Source organism: Periplaneta americana, chromosome 12 (assembly GCF_040183065.1).
Source record: "Periplaneta americana isolate PAMFEO1 chromosome 12, P.americana_PAMFEO1_priV1, whole genome shotgun sequence".
Classification (NCBI taxonomy): domain Eukaryota; kingdom Metazoa; phylum Arthropoda; class Insecta; order Blattodea; family Blattidae; genus Periplaneta; species Periplaneta americana.
The window spans coordinates 131,446,904-131,463,850 of record NC_091128.1 but is presented as its reverse complement, the minus strand read 5'-3'; the positions used below and the strand labels follow the sequence as shown (position 1 = coordinate 131,463,850).

The window sequence follows — 16,947 nt, the reverse complement described above, 5'->3', positions numbered from 1 at the left end:
TTATTGAGGCCATATCTATTTCAATGTAAAAAGGAGGTAAGTATCTACAATTTCTTGTACTGTTTATATTTTCATCCACACTTACGATTAAAACTAATGTTTTAAAAATAAAATTCACGTACGTTCGATAATAAATAAAATTTCAGTTAACTGATTCTATGTCATGTATTTCAAATTTATTTAACTGGAAATAAATTTATAATACAGATTTCAATTAGCTGCATTAACTTTCTATTTAATTTTAAAAAGCACTGAAAATTCTAACACTAGTAACACAATTTTGTTATTCATAGTTCCTGTATTTGTGTTTCAAAAATATTAAACATATATTTAATTCACTACAAAACGATCACCTTTTCTTTCTATTTCTATAAACATGATTTTATTAATTTTATTTTTATAATATTGAGAGTTTGAAAGAAGACATTTTTATGTTATTAATGAAATGGGAATATAAAAATAATGTGTTTATTCACAGTACGGTACTCCATCACCAGAGTCTTCAATTGTCCTGACAATGATGGATATTTTAAAGAAATATTACTGAAAGTTGCACTATCAAGTGCACATTACAATACAGTATACAAACTGTTTGATTATCATAAGCATTGATATTTACGTACTTAAAGTAAGTAACAATTTCGCTTTTTCATTTTTGTTTTGTTACCGATAAGCTTAACGTCATCATTCCAGTTTTAAATAAAAACAAAGAGAGAACAGTTATGATCGTCCCATTCAACGGCAAGACACTAAAGAACTCAAATGACAGAACAACAAAAGTGACCAAACAAGTGTTCCTTTATAAAAGTTTTTATATTGTTGTTATATTATAAGTTTTATATTGCATTTTAGAAATTGATTGATATTAAGTAAGCTTAGTATAACTATTAGCACTAATTACTAGTACACACACTTACCAGCGACATCCATAAATGTATCACATACTTAACCACGAAATGGAAGTTCACAGAACACACACTTCAATGGCTAGGTTTTCAATCATTTACAAATTTAATTGCTAATTTATAATTATAATGCATCTGAAGATGATACAAAAAATGGTATCGAAAACGTTCATGTAGAAATCTTACTCATGTAAATGACTATTGTAGTAGATAAGCATTGGCGGCTTAATAAAAGTGTTACACATTAAATTTCGCTTTTGTTTTGTGTAACATTTCAACTTGATTTAGCAGCCAGCACGTAAAGCTGGAAACCCGGGTTCGACTCCCGGTGCCGGAAAGAATTTTTCTCTGTTCTACAGATTCTTTACCATGAAAATGCAGAATTACTGCACTGAAACTCCATATGTACTTCTGTACAACATAGTAATTTGATTTAGCAGACTTATTAAAATTACCGCTAAACCTCAAACCAGAAGTCAATACTTTAACATAAATGAACATAAAAGTTTTCAAGTGATAATATATTAAAATTGAAAGCATTTTGTATAATAATAGTCTTGATCACATATAACAGATTGATCAGCTTAATACACTTTCAAGATAACAACTTTTAACAATTTCACTATGCTGCCATCCAGCGACTGCAAAAGAAGTCACGTTTAACTCTCATGGAATTGCCTGGAGTAATAGCACAGTCTAGTATATACAGTCACGAATCTTAATTTGTGGAGGTTACTAAGAACAATAGACTGTGCAGGTACTATTTCGCATTGTCTGTGATGAGGCGATAGTAGCGATCCTAGTGGTTAGCAACTATCCATGGATGCATATTTCCTATGTATTGAGCTTCGTGACTGTATATACTAGACTGTGGTAATAGCTTGCAGCAGTACTTCCATCTAGCGGTCGTTACCAAAAAATGCATTTTAGACAGTGGAGAGCCTTGTGGTTGTTTTTTTTTTTTTCCATATGTTGCCGTTTCATAACATCGGAATGGCATGTGTGGGTGTGTGATCAGAGATAGTAATTATAGTAGTATTTTATAATTACTTTTTATCCAGCAATATTATAATAGGCTATATAATTTCTTCAAGAGAAATAATAAAATAATTGCTTTGCAAATGAAATACCGTAGGCTACTTAAATCGAAAAGATTATTTTTGTGTTGGTTTCTTCATTACTATTTCGGATCAGAAAGAAAATGATTTATTGGTCTGTAAGCGATAACACAAGTCAATTTTAAGTTATTTTTAATTAGGCTGTATTAAAAGTATTTGCCCACACAACTATATTCAGGAACTTGAAATGATCTGATAGGAACTGTTCAAAACATAAACCGGTAGACAAGTAGGTAACCAGTATGTAGGTCTAATGACAGAGTTCCTGTTTGTCACTGCAAAAAACATAATACTTTACTAGTTTCGTAATTCGATGCACAGACGTAATCTTCTCTCGGGTTGTTTTATTTTAATTTCGTAAGTAGCAGAACAGGAAATTATCGAGGTGATGAAATTTACAGACTCGACACGGACAATACAAAAACAAGAGAACCGTTAGCAAAGAACATCCTTCAGACTATCAAATTTGTTACACAGTTTACTCATTTATGTGTGAAATTAATCCCATAAATTACTGAACATGATTGTTCAAAATAGATAAGTTAAATAAAATATGTCTACACTAATTCTCTCAGGAATACGCCTAATACATAATGTATTTGTCTACTTCAATAAAGCTACTGAAACGACTGAACTAATAAAATAACTACTTTAATAATAATAATAATAATAATAATAATAATAATAATAATAATAATAATAATAGGCTAATAATAATGATTTATCGAAATTACAATATATTCGTATAAAATTTAGCTACAAAACTAGTAGATAATATTCCGCTTTCATTGTGTAATAGTCATTTATGTGAATAAGAGTGAAATAATAATAATAATAATAATAATAATAATAATAATAATAATAATTAGGCTCCATATTTCAGCTACCTATAAACTGGAATGAAGTTGCCTGATTAGAAGTATATGTGACGTCACAACGCAGGTACAAATACGTTCGTACACAAAATAGTTATGGATCCTTTGCCTCTTCCTCTAGAAAGTAAAAATCGGGAGTCAGTCATATCAGTCTTATCGATCACTGCTCTTACTAGTCGTATTATTTAAATAACTACATCTTTGTTGCTGATTGAAGGTTCATTGCAGAGGTAAAACGCCTCAGGTAAGACGCTTAAGCGTGTAATATTGCAGGGCATAGTTGAGGATATTTTAACTAATATTTTCAACATTACATATAAATTGTGCAATATAAAGTAAAAGTGACAAAAACAATGCATTGAAAAACACTGTAATACCAAAAGGCACAAAAATTGTGTTGAACGTAATCCAAAAGAACCGGTACCATCAAAATCTGAAAATTATGAAGATATTAAGTCGGCGTTTAGCATGGATTTGTATAGCCTACCATGATTCTCAGTGCCAACATCCCAATTAATAAATTAAATAATGTGCATTTTAGAGAATTTCAGGAAAAGTACATAGAAAATAAGTGGATTTTCAGTGATGAGCGATGTGCAATATCCTACTTAAACACGAAAAAAATCAGACAATAGGAATATCTTGTACTACATCATGCACCAATAACGTCATGTGCTATTGAAAGAATTTCTTGCAACATAAAATAATTTCAAGTGACATCCACATATGTTCAAGTTCCGTAACTTACGAATGCACGCTATTATCACTGCAAAGATCACGACGAAAACGAACATCACGGCTCAAGCATGTGTTTACTAGTATAGCTTCAGAATGTCGGGAATTGACTCTACTCCACGAACACGCAGCGACGACTTGTGTGTTTACACCCCTATCCGTTGCAATACCTGTTTTCGGCGTACTATATAACCAATGTGTCTCTAACTTCAGTCTTTAGGTAGCTGGAATACAGAGCCTAATAATAATAATAATAATAATAATAATAATAATAATAATAATAATAATAATAATAATAATAATAATAATTTGAACCTAATTACTTAGATACATAGCCGTGGAAGAGAAGGCCTATTGGCCTTAACTCCGCCACAATAAAATAAAATAAATAAATAAATCAAACTATGTGCCACAGGTGTCCTTGAGTATAGCTGGATATTCTTCAATAGTGATATGATATTTTCTCACAGGTGTGACCAGGCTGGGGAGAACGGCATAACTCGCCTTGCCTCCGTCAGATGTCCTAACGGCTTAGCTTTTGATATAGAGCGTCAAACATGTGATTGGAAAACCAATGTTAAAAACTGTGATAGAGTAGAAAGTAAGTATTGTACAATAGCAGAAACAGCATAAAATGTCACAAAAGATACGCCTCGGTGATTCGGTATGTAATGGGAACTAAATTCTCGGTATAATACAGTTCCTTTTCATTAAAAAATATCGAGTTTACTTTTTTCGATGCATATGTGTAAGAAAAGGTATTGTGACCGATTTGTCTACCTTTCTCTGTTCGTGCGATTGCGGGGAAAAACATCGACTTGCACGGAACGGATTTTGACGCAACTTAATAAACTTGCAACATTCATAAATAAAAAAATACATGCTTCAATAGTGAATTGTATAGAATCATGGACGTCCAGACAAATCTTTCAATTGCATTTTTCGTCAAGTGGATAAATATCATGACAGTAAAAGCATACAACGTGCAACAACATAATTATTTTATTTGTAAAATCATGCAGTTTTAAATCGTTTGAGGAATGTGACACGGTATCAATACATATAAATATTATAAGCGATATAAGATTTTGAATCCTTACAAGTAGAAGGTTTAATTTCGTCCGTAAAGATGACAGATTGCGAAAAAATACCGAATGTTTAGTCTGAAATTACGCTTATGATTGCCAGATATTACAAAACGTTAGAATTTACTTATATGTGACCCGTTGCGCGAAAAGGGACCTAAAGTCGTGAAAGGAAATTTTACAAGAGAACAAAGTAACGAATTTGCGGTGTAAAAACTGGATTTCTATGTTTTGACATCTTGCGCTACCTGTAGGCTTTTTTTACATACTAAACAAGGACGTAGTTTTACACAGTGCTTAAATACTTAAATCTTTCTTATAGTTGCTAAGGAAACAAATGAAAATTTTAATTTGCATTTTCTCGAAAAGTGCATAATGTAATATCAATATTCAATAAGTAATATATTAAAAACTATAGCACCTAGAACCATGAATTTTTTTAAAATGCTCAGTATTTCATCCTCTTTTCGAAACCACAAAAAAAAAATGAAAAATCCGACTTCAGGTCCCATTTCCTGCAACTAGTCACATATTATAACATAAACAAGCGACAAAATTGTCTAAAATAAGATTATGTTCCCACAAATTCCATAGGATACTATGTAAAACAAACAACCGAAGAATTTTGTAAAAATGTGTTTAATTATAAAGAAAGATTCCTCTTTTAAGGTTAGGGTTCAATTCTTTATAATATCTAAATTATATTGCAATCGAACGCGTATATAAATCCTAAGATGAGCACTACCATGTTAATTTTTAATTCTGCTGAAATTACTAATTTTATGCTCGACCATGCCGAAATGTAGTAATTATACACCTGGTAGCAGTCCTTTAATGCATGTCATTAAAGTACACCTATTCATTAAAGTTCAGGTGTTCAGCCAATGACAAGTCAGCTTTGTACCGTTATAAAACCGCAAGTATCGATTATTCTCGGATATGCAATCGAAAAACAATTAGCGAAAAGTCACGGAGGCTGGAAATCCAATACTGTCGCAGAAGGTTATGTTCTGTTACTATAATAATTAGCGTTAATTGTAAATAATATTCAAATAAATTCAGTTTGTCATCTCGTTTTTCAATTCTAAATCAATTTCCAGGTTATATCAGACTAATGTTCATCTTATTCTCTGTCAAGGTCAATGACATTCGGCCTCGGAAAAAATCAATACTTTCGCGTCTGCGCAGATCTCACAATTCAGGTCAGTTCGCACATAACCATAAGACTTAATTTTGAATAATTTCAAGTTAGAAATATGGTCGAGCATAAAAACTCGTATGAAACTTGCCTTTAATGGTAATTAAGACGCTCGTATGAAAATTATGAAACTCGCTTGCTCTCGTTTCATAAACAAATATACTTGCGTCTTAATTACTACCATTATAGGCTCGTTGCATAATGCACTTTTATCTCTTTTCCACAATAATTATCGGACTATCTGTCAATTTTCTACAATTAATTCGGTCTTCAAACTGCCTCCTTTATCAAATTCAACAGCCGTAACATCTATTTAAAATTTATATTTTGCATCAGAAGATATAGTCTTGCAAAAAATAAGTAAAAATTAAACGTCTATAAGGTAAAATTATAATTAGGCTATTATAACAAAATACGAATAAGGCTCATGGATCTCATTTGAGAGTATTCGATAAAACTTTAACTATTGAGTTATATACTACGTAGTAAGAAATAAATACAAGCTCCAGAAACGGGACTGAACGCGTTAATTCAAATGGCGTATCAAGTGACATTTTACTGTTTCTGAAATTTTTAACACTTAATAAGCTTCCTTTGTTATTTATTTTCTTTATCAGGTGCACAAAATCTGGTATAAAGCAAATCAGTTGTCCCTCCGGATTGGCTTTCGACGTTGATAAGCAAACATGTGATTGGAAGGGTAAAGTGAACAACTGTGACCGACTTGAGAGTAAGTGACAATTCCAGTGAGTCAAGATGGAGGTGGCGGTCGATTCGACAACAATTTCAAAGGGAATCGGAAATTATTTTGCTTATATTCACCACAGTATTATTTACCTAGCAGTAGGGTCATTGGTAGTCACATGTATATTTGATTGGCATTTCCCGGTTGGATTCAGATATTATATTATAGACAGGAAACGGAAATATTTGTGCATGAGTATCAAAGTTCAGTAGAAGGGAATTTACGATATGTAGTGGCTTCTTCACTGTTTTGTATAGACGTATGAGGTGTCCCCTTTTATTATCTGTAGTATAGTGACGCTTTGCATCTCCTGCATGATTCCAGTCTATATTTCATACCTAACATACTGTTTTAGTTGTACTAATGTTTCCTATTTCATAAATATTAACATTTTCTTTTGCTCTATTAACAGAGGTGTCGGGTTTAACCTTTTTGTTTCTTACTGGAGTACTAACAAGTAATTCTATTAATATTTCTTTTACTGTAACAAATATAATTCTGTACTTTTGTGCGATAAAACATCAAATATTCTTTACATTTTCAATAAATAATTGTAGTAAAATGTAAGTTTATTTTGATGTTATTGCAGTGCCATTAAAATATTTCAATAAGTTAAATTCAAAGAAAACCAAAGTAGACAACATGAAACAAGTTTCAGTCTTTTACGTAATACATTATTGTAATAATTTAATGGTGACAATCTATCTTGTGTGTGTTAATTAATTTTTATGTGACCTAAATAATATGCATTATATCGTTCTCATTACAATCTTCCTCATGATATAATTAATACATCAGTATAATAAAAAATATTTTTTTTTTAAGTTCCAAATCGTTCTACTTCCATCTTGTAATCAATGGCTTCACATAAAACGCACCGCTATTCATTTGTCTAAGTGCACTCCTGGCATTCTATTTTAACTGCAGGATTCTCTCTCCACTGCTAACAATAAATCTAAATGTTCTCTCTTTTATTCATTCTTTCGTGTCAACTTTCACACGCCAGAAAGAAAAGTACTTCACTGCGTGCCCTCTTTTAACTATTCATCTTTTTTATGTGTTACTTATATTTGTGTTTTCTATTTAACGTTGAGAATGATCTTTTTTTACTACCTTAGCTTCTGCAACCTTCTGTGTCTTACATAAACTACCTTGAGGGGAGTCGCCTTAAAGTGGCACAAAATGAAACCGTACAGTGACATTTGATTAAATATCGTTCCCTTTAAGAGAGGTTGTAGCTAATGAGATTAGGGACGCGTATCTAAAGGTCACGAAGGCTTGTGAAAACAACCGCAAGGAAACTTAATTCTCATGTTTTTGCACAGAGCCAAGGAAAGTGTTACCCATCTTGAAGACCGATGAACCCGTATGCCCCGAGGGGAAACTCTCTTGCGGTAACGGCGAATGTATCGACAAGGAGCTGTTCTGCAATGACAAGTTCGAGTGCAAGGACCAGTCAGACGAAAATGCCTGCAGTAAGTATCTCATTTCGCAGTCATTGTATTTCTACACGGATTACTCTCGGAAACAAATTGTTTTCTCATTTTTTCTTGTGTGAAATTTTTCAACTGTTTCTATGTATTTTTTCATTGCTGATTTCAAATCTGAAATCGGTTTTCCTCTGGATCTTTTAGTTATCGTGCAGTTTGAAACTTTGAAATTGCAGAAAAGTACACCCATTGGTATTTACACTGGGGATAGATTAACAGCGACGCTTAAATTTAACCTAAATAAACACTAATTACGTTTTACAAACATCATTTTTCTTTACCTTTACAGTTATTTATCTAAAACAAAATCGTTGGCGGTAAACTGCACACACGTTTCAGGTATATTATCTAAAAGAAGGTAATTTACACACATGTAATTTGCACACACCGATTTTGGATATGTAATCTGCACACGCAAACAACCCAGGTAATAAAAAGAGGATGTAAATTGCACACAGAACTATAATGGCATATATTTACTTTGAATATACTCATTATTACAATAGTAACGTATTAACCAATAATTTATATTGGTAGGTGATATTTTGCTCGCTGAATTCCACTAGAGATAGGCCTATATGCCCCTCATTAAAATCTTTTATATTTATCTCCATAGTTTCTTTGCAGCAGTAGATATCCCCTGAATATTCACTTTTGTCTATTTGAAATTCAATTAACCTATTTGTAAAAGTATAAATATCTGGATGAGCAGAGTAAAATGTCTTGTTGAATCTAATATGAAAATACGTACAGGCAGTTATATCCTGCAAGCTTTCTGTTTTAGCTGCCCAGATTGAAGGAGGAAAGGTAGCGTCATCGTCTACTAAATAGTCACAAAATTTATATAGTCTTTCATCTTGTGGCTTAATGACCACTAAATCAGATACAAAACAGTCGGAAACCTCATGTGGGTTTAAAAATGGTAGACTGGACACAAGTTTTAACCATCTGCCTATTTCAGAATCATGTTTATATTTCTTTATGAAAGCATATTTTTTTAATCTGACGAAGCCAAAATTGACTTAGGTGGAATCTACATCCAGTGACATTGGCTTTACTCCATACATCGTTTATAGCAGCATGAATAGCACTTATAAACAACTGTGTTCAAGGACCAATACTAATTTATGTTGAACTGCTGCGTAACAATCCGCCCAAATCAGTCTATCTCATACACTACCTCTCTCCTTCCATTACAAGCTGCGTAAGTCAATTGTGCTTGTCACCCGTAACATTGCGTTCGATTTACACGTCATTTATTAAAAAAATAACCCGACTCATGCTGTGTGTAATTTACATACGACCCCTACCACCTAGGTTTTGTTGCGTGTGCAGATTACATACCACAAGTTTATAGCAAAGGTACGGGAAAAAAATGTATACCTGAAAGTGTGTGTAGTTTACCTCCGCCCAAAAAAAAATTCTGATTAACAAAACTCATATTTTTTTTTGTAAATGAGATCATGACTTCTTCAATTAGATGTAAACTCGGAGGAACTCTCGGATCCAATTTTTAATTGTTTAGCCTCTTCTGAAGATGAAGTGAACATGGTGAAGAAGACCACGAGGCTTGTGATAAGGTGTATGAAGAGTATCATAGATGGTTTCTACCAATAAATGAAACTTCAGAGTTCTAATCTGTTAACTATATTCATCAATTGGTCACAATAAGCTCAGTCACTTCCTTAATGACGCAGCTCAATTTATTCCGTCCTCATCCGTGAAGATTTTGAGTCAATATATCATTCAAAATTAGGGAGTCTTTCTGTTCATAGCCAATATGGCGCAAAACCCTCGCTTTAAAACAACACAGGACATGGGACATACATCCAGCCCTATGAAAGAAAAATAAATCTCCATTTCTCTGTCAGATATCGAACAGAGGTCGGCTGGATTCATAGTTAAACAACTGTAACATTTTTGCCTCAAAAGAAGCCTGTTTCTTAAACAATATTTGAAATTTAATAAATTTGTGACTGCTTTTACTATCTATTTTTATATCTTATTTAACTAATTTTTCAAAATTCTCTTTTCTTATACAGCTGTGGAGACAGATCCCAACAGAGCACCAGACTGCGATCCCAACCAGTGTACCCTGCCAGATTGTTTCTGTTCTGCTGACGGCACCAGAATTCCCGGAGCCATCGAACCGAACCAGGTGAGACTACAGTAACATCAGAGTCTAGTATATACAGTCACGAAACTTAATACGTAGTAAATTTGCATCCATAGATAGTTGCTAATCACTAGGATCGCTACTATCGCCTCATTGCAGACAATGCGAAATAGTACCTGCATAGTCTATTGTTCCTAGCACCCTCACAACTCAAGCTTCGTGACTGTATATACTAGACTGTGGTAATATTCTAATGCGCCTGCTTGAAAGGGGTAGTGGGGCTGATGAACTAGCTACGTGAGCTGTAAGATAGATGGCCACGTGTAGTTCGGCATTCATCTTCCCCTAAAACAACTTAGGTTAATTTAAAAAAGGACTATCTACTGTAACATCTGGGAATCAATTCAGATCCCCTTTTGCTATGCTGCAGGTATGGTCATCGCTCTGTGGAATCAACTCCTCCACTGAATCGAAATTTTATTCCGTAACCTGACGAATTTGAATCTGCCCCGTTTTCTCCTCTACACATTTAATATACCATTATTAGTTTTTATAGTTTAATAAATTTGCGTAAACTTCTGATTGAGGTTCTGGCTGATACGTACATCTATAATCAGGCAGTACATCTCACTTGACAATATGTGTCAGAGGAAGAACAATAAGTTGTTTGTACACATCTGAAGTCCGATTAGTAATATGGAGCTAATCGACGATGTACTACGCAATGGAGGGGGAAAGGAACTCAACTCTACCCCATTATCTCCTGGCCTAGTTACTTCATGAGTGGTGTCATGTTGGTATCACTTGTGAGGTGCAAACCTGTCTTCGGACAGTTGACTAAACAACAAATTTGCGTACTTACAGAACCTCTTAATTGCATAGGCTACATACACAGCTCGTGTAATTTCAATCTCTCTTTCTAATACTCTTATTATTCACAATGTCTTGTGGCGTCTGAATGCAAAATTGGGACGTAAATTTCATTTCTTTTAATTGTAAGAGATTCCTAATTTTGATTTCACTAGAAAAGACAATTAGTTATTCTTTATTTAACGACTGCTTCTGAATTATGTTATTCAGAGGCGGTGAGATGCCAATATGGCGATAACACTGGAGTGCTATAATAATAATAATAATAATAATAATAATAATAATAATAATAATAATAATAATAATAATAATAATAATAATTGTAGCATAAACCGAAATACTCTCGGAAATATTGATTTAATGTTCCAGGTGCTAAGTTTTCTATATTTCCTCTTTTATTATTCCTTATTGATCTCTGCGGTTTTATGAGATTTCTGCATGAATATTCTCAGACTCAATTCAGACCTTGACGCGCAAAAACGTCTGTTTGCAAAGTAGTTTGCTAGATAATTTTATCTGAAATACAGTAGAATTCCTCGTATCCGGCAACTTGGGACAAAGTCAGTGCAGGATAACTAATTTTCTGGATAATTGGAAAATACGTTTATAGGTTATGTAAAGACATAATGTACTGCACAAAAAAATTTTTTTCCATCTTTAAATTTAGTAATTTTCATATAGGGTATAGGTATAGATATTTAAAAATAAAGTTTTGAAGTACGTACAATGTTTATTTTTAGTACTTAATACGTTAATGTATTTTAATCAGTTAATAATTTATTGTAATGCATAATAGCGTAAAAATACTAAACGTTTTCGTAACCTTATGGCAATTTTAAATAGCGACCATGTGACGTGAAGAGCAGTGTAGCCAACGTCGCAACTGTGAAGATGAAGTAGCGCTCGATGATTTGAACCTCTTTAACATATCTCTAGTGTCTTCTTGTTTATAAATACTATCTGTCATGAGCCGTGTATGCACGTCTCGACTATGCTAATGTCAAACTCACTTGGGAAACTGCGAGCAGCTGTAGGGAAAACATCTTCTCCTCCCCTTCTCCAGCGCAACCTATAACGCGGTGAAACAGGAAATATGAAGGGAATTATGCACGAAAAGATGACGCTGATTTCAAGATGGCATCGAGGCGAAACGAAGGAGTGCTGCAGTAGACATTAGCATAGTCGAGACGTGTATACACGGCTCACTCACTCGATTGAAACTTTTACGTGCTGTAGGAACAGAGTATTTCATACTTTGCTCTTTAGACTCGTCCAGCACCCCTTCGAACGAGCGAGTTCAAGTGGTAAATTTAAAGATATCGTCTCTGCGAATTGTTTGCAAGGCCCAAGTGGCAGCATACCGATCTCCAGGAACATAACGGGGTTCTCTATGTTGTCACGCTTGCACAATGTAAAGAGTAAACAAAATGCGGCATGTGCGATCCACGAAAACCACTCACATCTTCGACTCTTCCCTTTCGCATGAATGACTTTCTTTTGGCCTAGCCAAAATGCCGTTGTTTTGGTATTGCCGGTTGAGTGCCGGATACGAGGGATTTTACTATACTCTAAATCAAATATAGTTTTAATTTCTGTATAGCCTACAATGAACGTACAACACAGGACACCTGGTGTTACTACCCTTTTGAAGGCAATTATGTAAATAATGTCACTGTTGGAATAATTCTGTGGTGTTTGGGTAAAGGGAGATAAGTCATAAAAATGAGTTCAGAGATAAATGAAAATTAAACTTAGAACCCTTGTTACAAATAATTTTTTACACAAATAAAACACATCAACTGCTAGTATTCTTCGATTTTTGCACACCCACTTGTATAATTTAACTTGTATGTTCATCTTGGGAACAAAATTCCATCTGCTCAAAAAAATGACTTATACCCCTTTACCCGAACACCACAGAATTCTTCTCCGGTTCTCAGCCAGGTGAGTAGGATTGTTTCTTCCAACTCACCTGGCTGAAAACCAGAGAAGATTTATTCCATAACCAACGCGGAGAAAGCATCAAGTCTGCAGTGTCATAGTTATTTAAAATCCACTGACTTCGGCAGAATTTGAACACGTGAACTCTTGTTTCATTTTCTATCCAGAAGTAAACTGTGCTAGGAATTTTGATCATCTCTTAAAATGCATCCCCCTCAAACGAATTTCAACTGTCAACTCTAATTTTATTTCCCTTCCTAAATAAACCATGCAAAGAACTGATAAAAATCTGTCGTCCTTGATCATATTTTGACGAGCCAACGACATGCATGTAAATCATTGAGGGTAACATTTCAAAAGAAATAATTTAAAATTTGTATGCAGGTACCTCAAATGATCACCATAACATTCAACGGAGCCGTCAACGTCGACAATATCGACCTGTATGAAGAGATCTTCAACGGTGTGCGCCAGAACCCGAACGGCTGCCAGATCCGAGGCACCTACTTCGTATCCCACAAATACACCAACTATTCAGCAGTTCAAGACTTGCACAGGCGCGGCCACGAGATCGGAGTGTTCTCGCTCACACACAAGGATGACCCCAACTACTGGACCAGCGGAACTTACGACGACTGGCTGGCCGAAATGGCAGGAGCCAGACTTATCATCGAACGTTTCGCCAACATCACCGACGGCTCCATCATCGGCATGCGAGCACCTTATCTGAGAGTCGGTGGCAACAAGCAGTTCGAGATGATGGCAGACCAGTTCTTCGTGTACGACGCCTCCATCACGGCTCCTCTGGGACGCGTTCCCATCTGGCCCTACACTCTGTACTTCCGCATGCCTCACAAGTGTAACGGCAACGCTCACAACTGCCCCAGCAGGAGTCATCCAGTATGGGAGATGGTGATGAACGAATTGGATCGTCGTGATGACCCAACTTTCGACGAGTCCCTGCCAGGTTGTCACATGGTAGATTCCTGCTCTAACATCCAGACTGGTGAGCAATTCGCCCGGCTCCTGCGTCACAACTTCAATCGCCATTTCAACTCAAACCGTGCTCCTCTCGGCCTCCACTTCCACGCTTCATGGCTCAAGAGCAAGAAGGAGTTCAAGGATGAGCTGATTCGCTTCATCGAGGAGATGTTGGACCGTAACGATGTCTACTTCGTGACCATGCTGCAGGTACGTGTCTCTTCTAGGCCGTCGATTTTTTTCTAATCTAACTATTCGTCCTTTGTTTATGGCTAGCCTATGTAGGCCTAATCATTATAGGCTCCTTACAATGCGTCAATTCTATATTGAAATGGAACGAAATATCAAATGGCAGTCCGCCTTTCTGACACATAAATCACTCCGACATTTGAAAGAGTATTATCACAGTCAAGTATATACAGTCACGAAGCTCAATACGTAGTAAATATGCATCCATAGATAGCTGCTCACCACTAGGATCGCTAATATCGCCTCATTACAGACAATGCTAAATAGTACCAGCACAGTCTATTGTTCCTAGCACCCTCACAACTCAAGCTTCGTGACTGTATATACTAGACTGTGGTATTACGTTCCTTTGTTTTCGTATCTTCATCAATCTTTCCACAAATTCCAATGCCTTAGCGAAATCTAGACGTAATTTAACGTATTTTGTGTATAGTTTCTAGTTCAGTTTTATGCCAGTAAACTTCATTCTTCTGCTTGATGATTCCTCACAGTCGAGTATAATGCATTACAGATTGAACTTACTTTCATAATAATAGTTCATGATACGGTAATGTGTAGATTATTCCTGAAATGAAAGTGCCCTTCAAGTAGATGCAGCATTATTTGAGCCTGGATCTATTGAATTTTAAGACTTCAGTTTCTTTTTCCTAGAAAATGATATAAACATATTCTTGGAGAAAAACTCTACTGAAGCCTTTTTCCAAGCTGCTTATTTTCCTCTGTGTTCAATCTTAAACAGATTTTCAGAGCGAATAGCTCATGTTGTATATAACGAAAAAAGTGTAATACCATATTGGTGGAAAATTTATTTATTTTTTTCAGAAATAAATGTTTTTTTTTTTTTCCAAATGTTTTAACACCCTCCTATTCGCTCTGGAAATCTGCAGGTTTATCTCACTTCCATCCTGTATTTAGTCCTATTTGATATAATATTAAATGTGTTTGATCTTTCACAGGTTATCCAATGGATGCAGAATCCCACTGAACTGACATCACTACGAGACTTCCAGGAATGGAAAGAAAAGTGTGACGTCAAGGGCCAGCCCTACTGTTCTCTACCCAATGCATGCCCCTTGACCACCCGCGAGCTCCCTGGAGAGACCCTCCGTCTCTTCACCTGCATGGAATGCCCTAACAATTATCCTTGGATCCTGGATCCCACTGGTGACGGCTTTTCCGCAAAATAATATATTAAATAAAAGCATTCTCATTTCAAAAACATCAAAATAACATCAAAACCATGTGCAGTGGTTAAGGAAAAGCTTGATCTCTGAGGAACAGAAGACACGATAGAAGGAGAAGAATTAATTAAAGAAATAATTGTGGAATTATTCTCAGCCGGCTGTGCAACCGAACTTCAGAATTCAGGCTATACGATGACTACTGTAAATCAGGTTCATTCCTCTTATTATTGAAACCAATTCGCGTGCAACTTTTACATTCGAATAAGTGTGTGAGTGAAGCGAATTCTGAAATTGAAGTATCCTGTCTTTTAGAAATGTAAATGCGAAGGACAAACATTCTGTTAATAGAATGGACTGGTCTACAAAATATGTGTTAATAACAAAAACATTTCATAAGTAAAGCCATTTACGGAAATGAACTAGTACTACCACCATCAACATGTGAAAGTGAGAGGAATTTGCAGTATTGGTCCAAACAAGGCGCTTTGTGAATTAATCACAAGGCCATCAACTAGAGAAAATTTTTGCGCAGTGGATGTGCAGGACAACCTATCCGTCTAGTCTCTCCACTACAATTTTTTATGATTCCTGTTACTACGCTGCGCATAAACTGGGGAGAACGAGAGGATCCAACCGGACTACCGGGAGTACAAACTGTCAATAACGCCGAAGGCTACGAAACAACTTTCTCTCTAGCTTATAAGTGAACACACACATTGTTTTCCTTTTTTACATAGCATTTATACGTTCAGAGAGAAAGTTGCTAAGCAGCCACGATGATTGGCTACAGAAGTATTCTGAGCTCTGACTATTAATGTCTCTTTTGTAGATTTCAAGAAAGCATGAGACTAGTAAACAATAATCTTAAATTAATGATTGTACTTGTGTGTGAAATAAAATGTTATTGATATATACAATTGTGTGTTATAAATCATTCATTTTAGAACACTCCTTACTTACTTACAAATGGCTTTTAAGAAACCCGAAGGTTCATTGCCGCCCTCACATAAGCCCGCCATCGGTCCCTATCCTGTGCAAGATTAATCAAGTCTCTATCATCATATCCCACCTCCCTCAAATCCATTTTAATATTATCCTCCCACCTACGTCTCGGCCTCCCTAAAGGTCTTTTTCCCTCCGGTCTCCCAACTAACACTCTATATGCATTTCTGGATTCGCCCATACGTGCTACATGCCCTGCCCATCTCAAACGTATGGATTTAATGTTCCTAATTATGTCAGGTGAAGAATACAATGCGTGCAGTTCTGCGTTGTGTAACTTTCTCCATTCTCCTGTAACTTCATCTCGCTTAGCCCCAAATATTTTCCTAAGCACCTTATTCTCAAACACCCTTAACCTATGTTCCTCTCTCAGAGTGAGAGTCCAAGTTTCACAACCATACAGAACAGCCGGTAATATAACTGTTTTATAAATTCTAACTTTCAGATTTTTTG

At 35.3% G+C, this 16,947-nt stretch overlaps 1 protein-coding gene across 2 annotated transcripts in view; it reads left to right on the top strand.

Annotated features, from left to right (window-relative positions):
* The window catches only part of verm (LDLa and CE4_CDA_like_1 domain-containing protein vermiform), a 43,111-nt gene extending 26,702 nt beyond the window's left edge, over positions 1-16,409 (top strand). Inside the window, exons 3-7 of one of the 2 annotated variants that reach the window (XM_069842072.1) lie at positions 6,534-6,646; positions 7,987-8,136; positions 10,194-10,309; positions 13,463-14,269; positions 15,265-16,409. In XM_069842072.1, the coding sequence (XP_069698173.1) occupies positions 6,534-6,646; positions 7,987-8,136; positions 10,194-10,309; positions 13,463-14,269; positions 15,265-15,495 (1,417 nt within the window). In that variant the 3' untranslated portion in view covers positions 15,496-16,409. Of the gene's footprint in view, positions 1-4,103; positions 4,235-6,533; positions 6,647-7,986; positions 8,137-10,193; positions 10,310-13,462; positions 14,270-15,264 lie in introns of both variants that reach the window. The other variant, XM_069842071.1, reaches the window with a different exon arrangement.
* Positions 16,410-16,947: the final 538 nt, after the last annotated feature.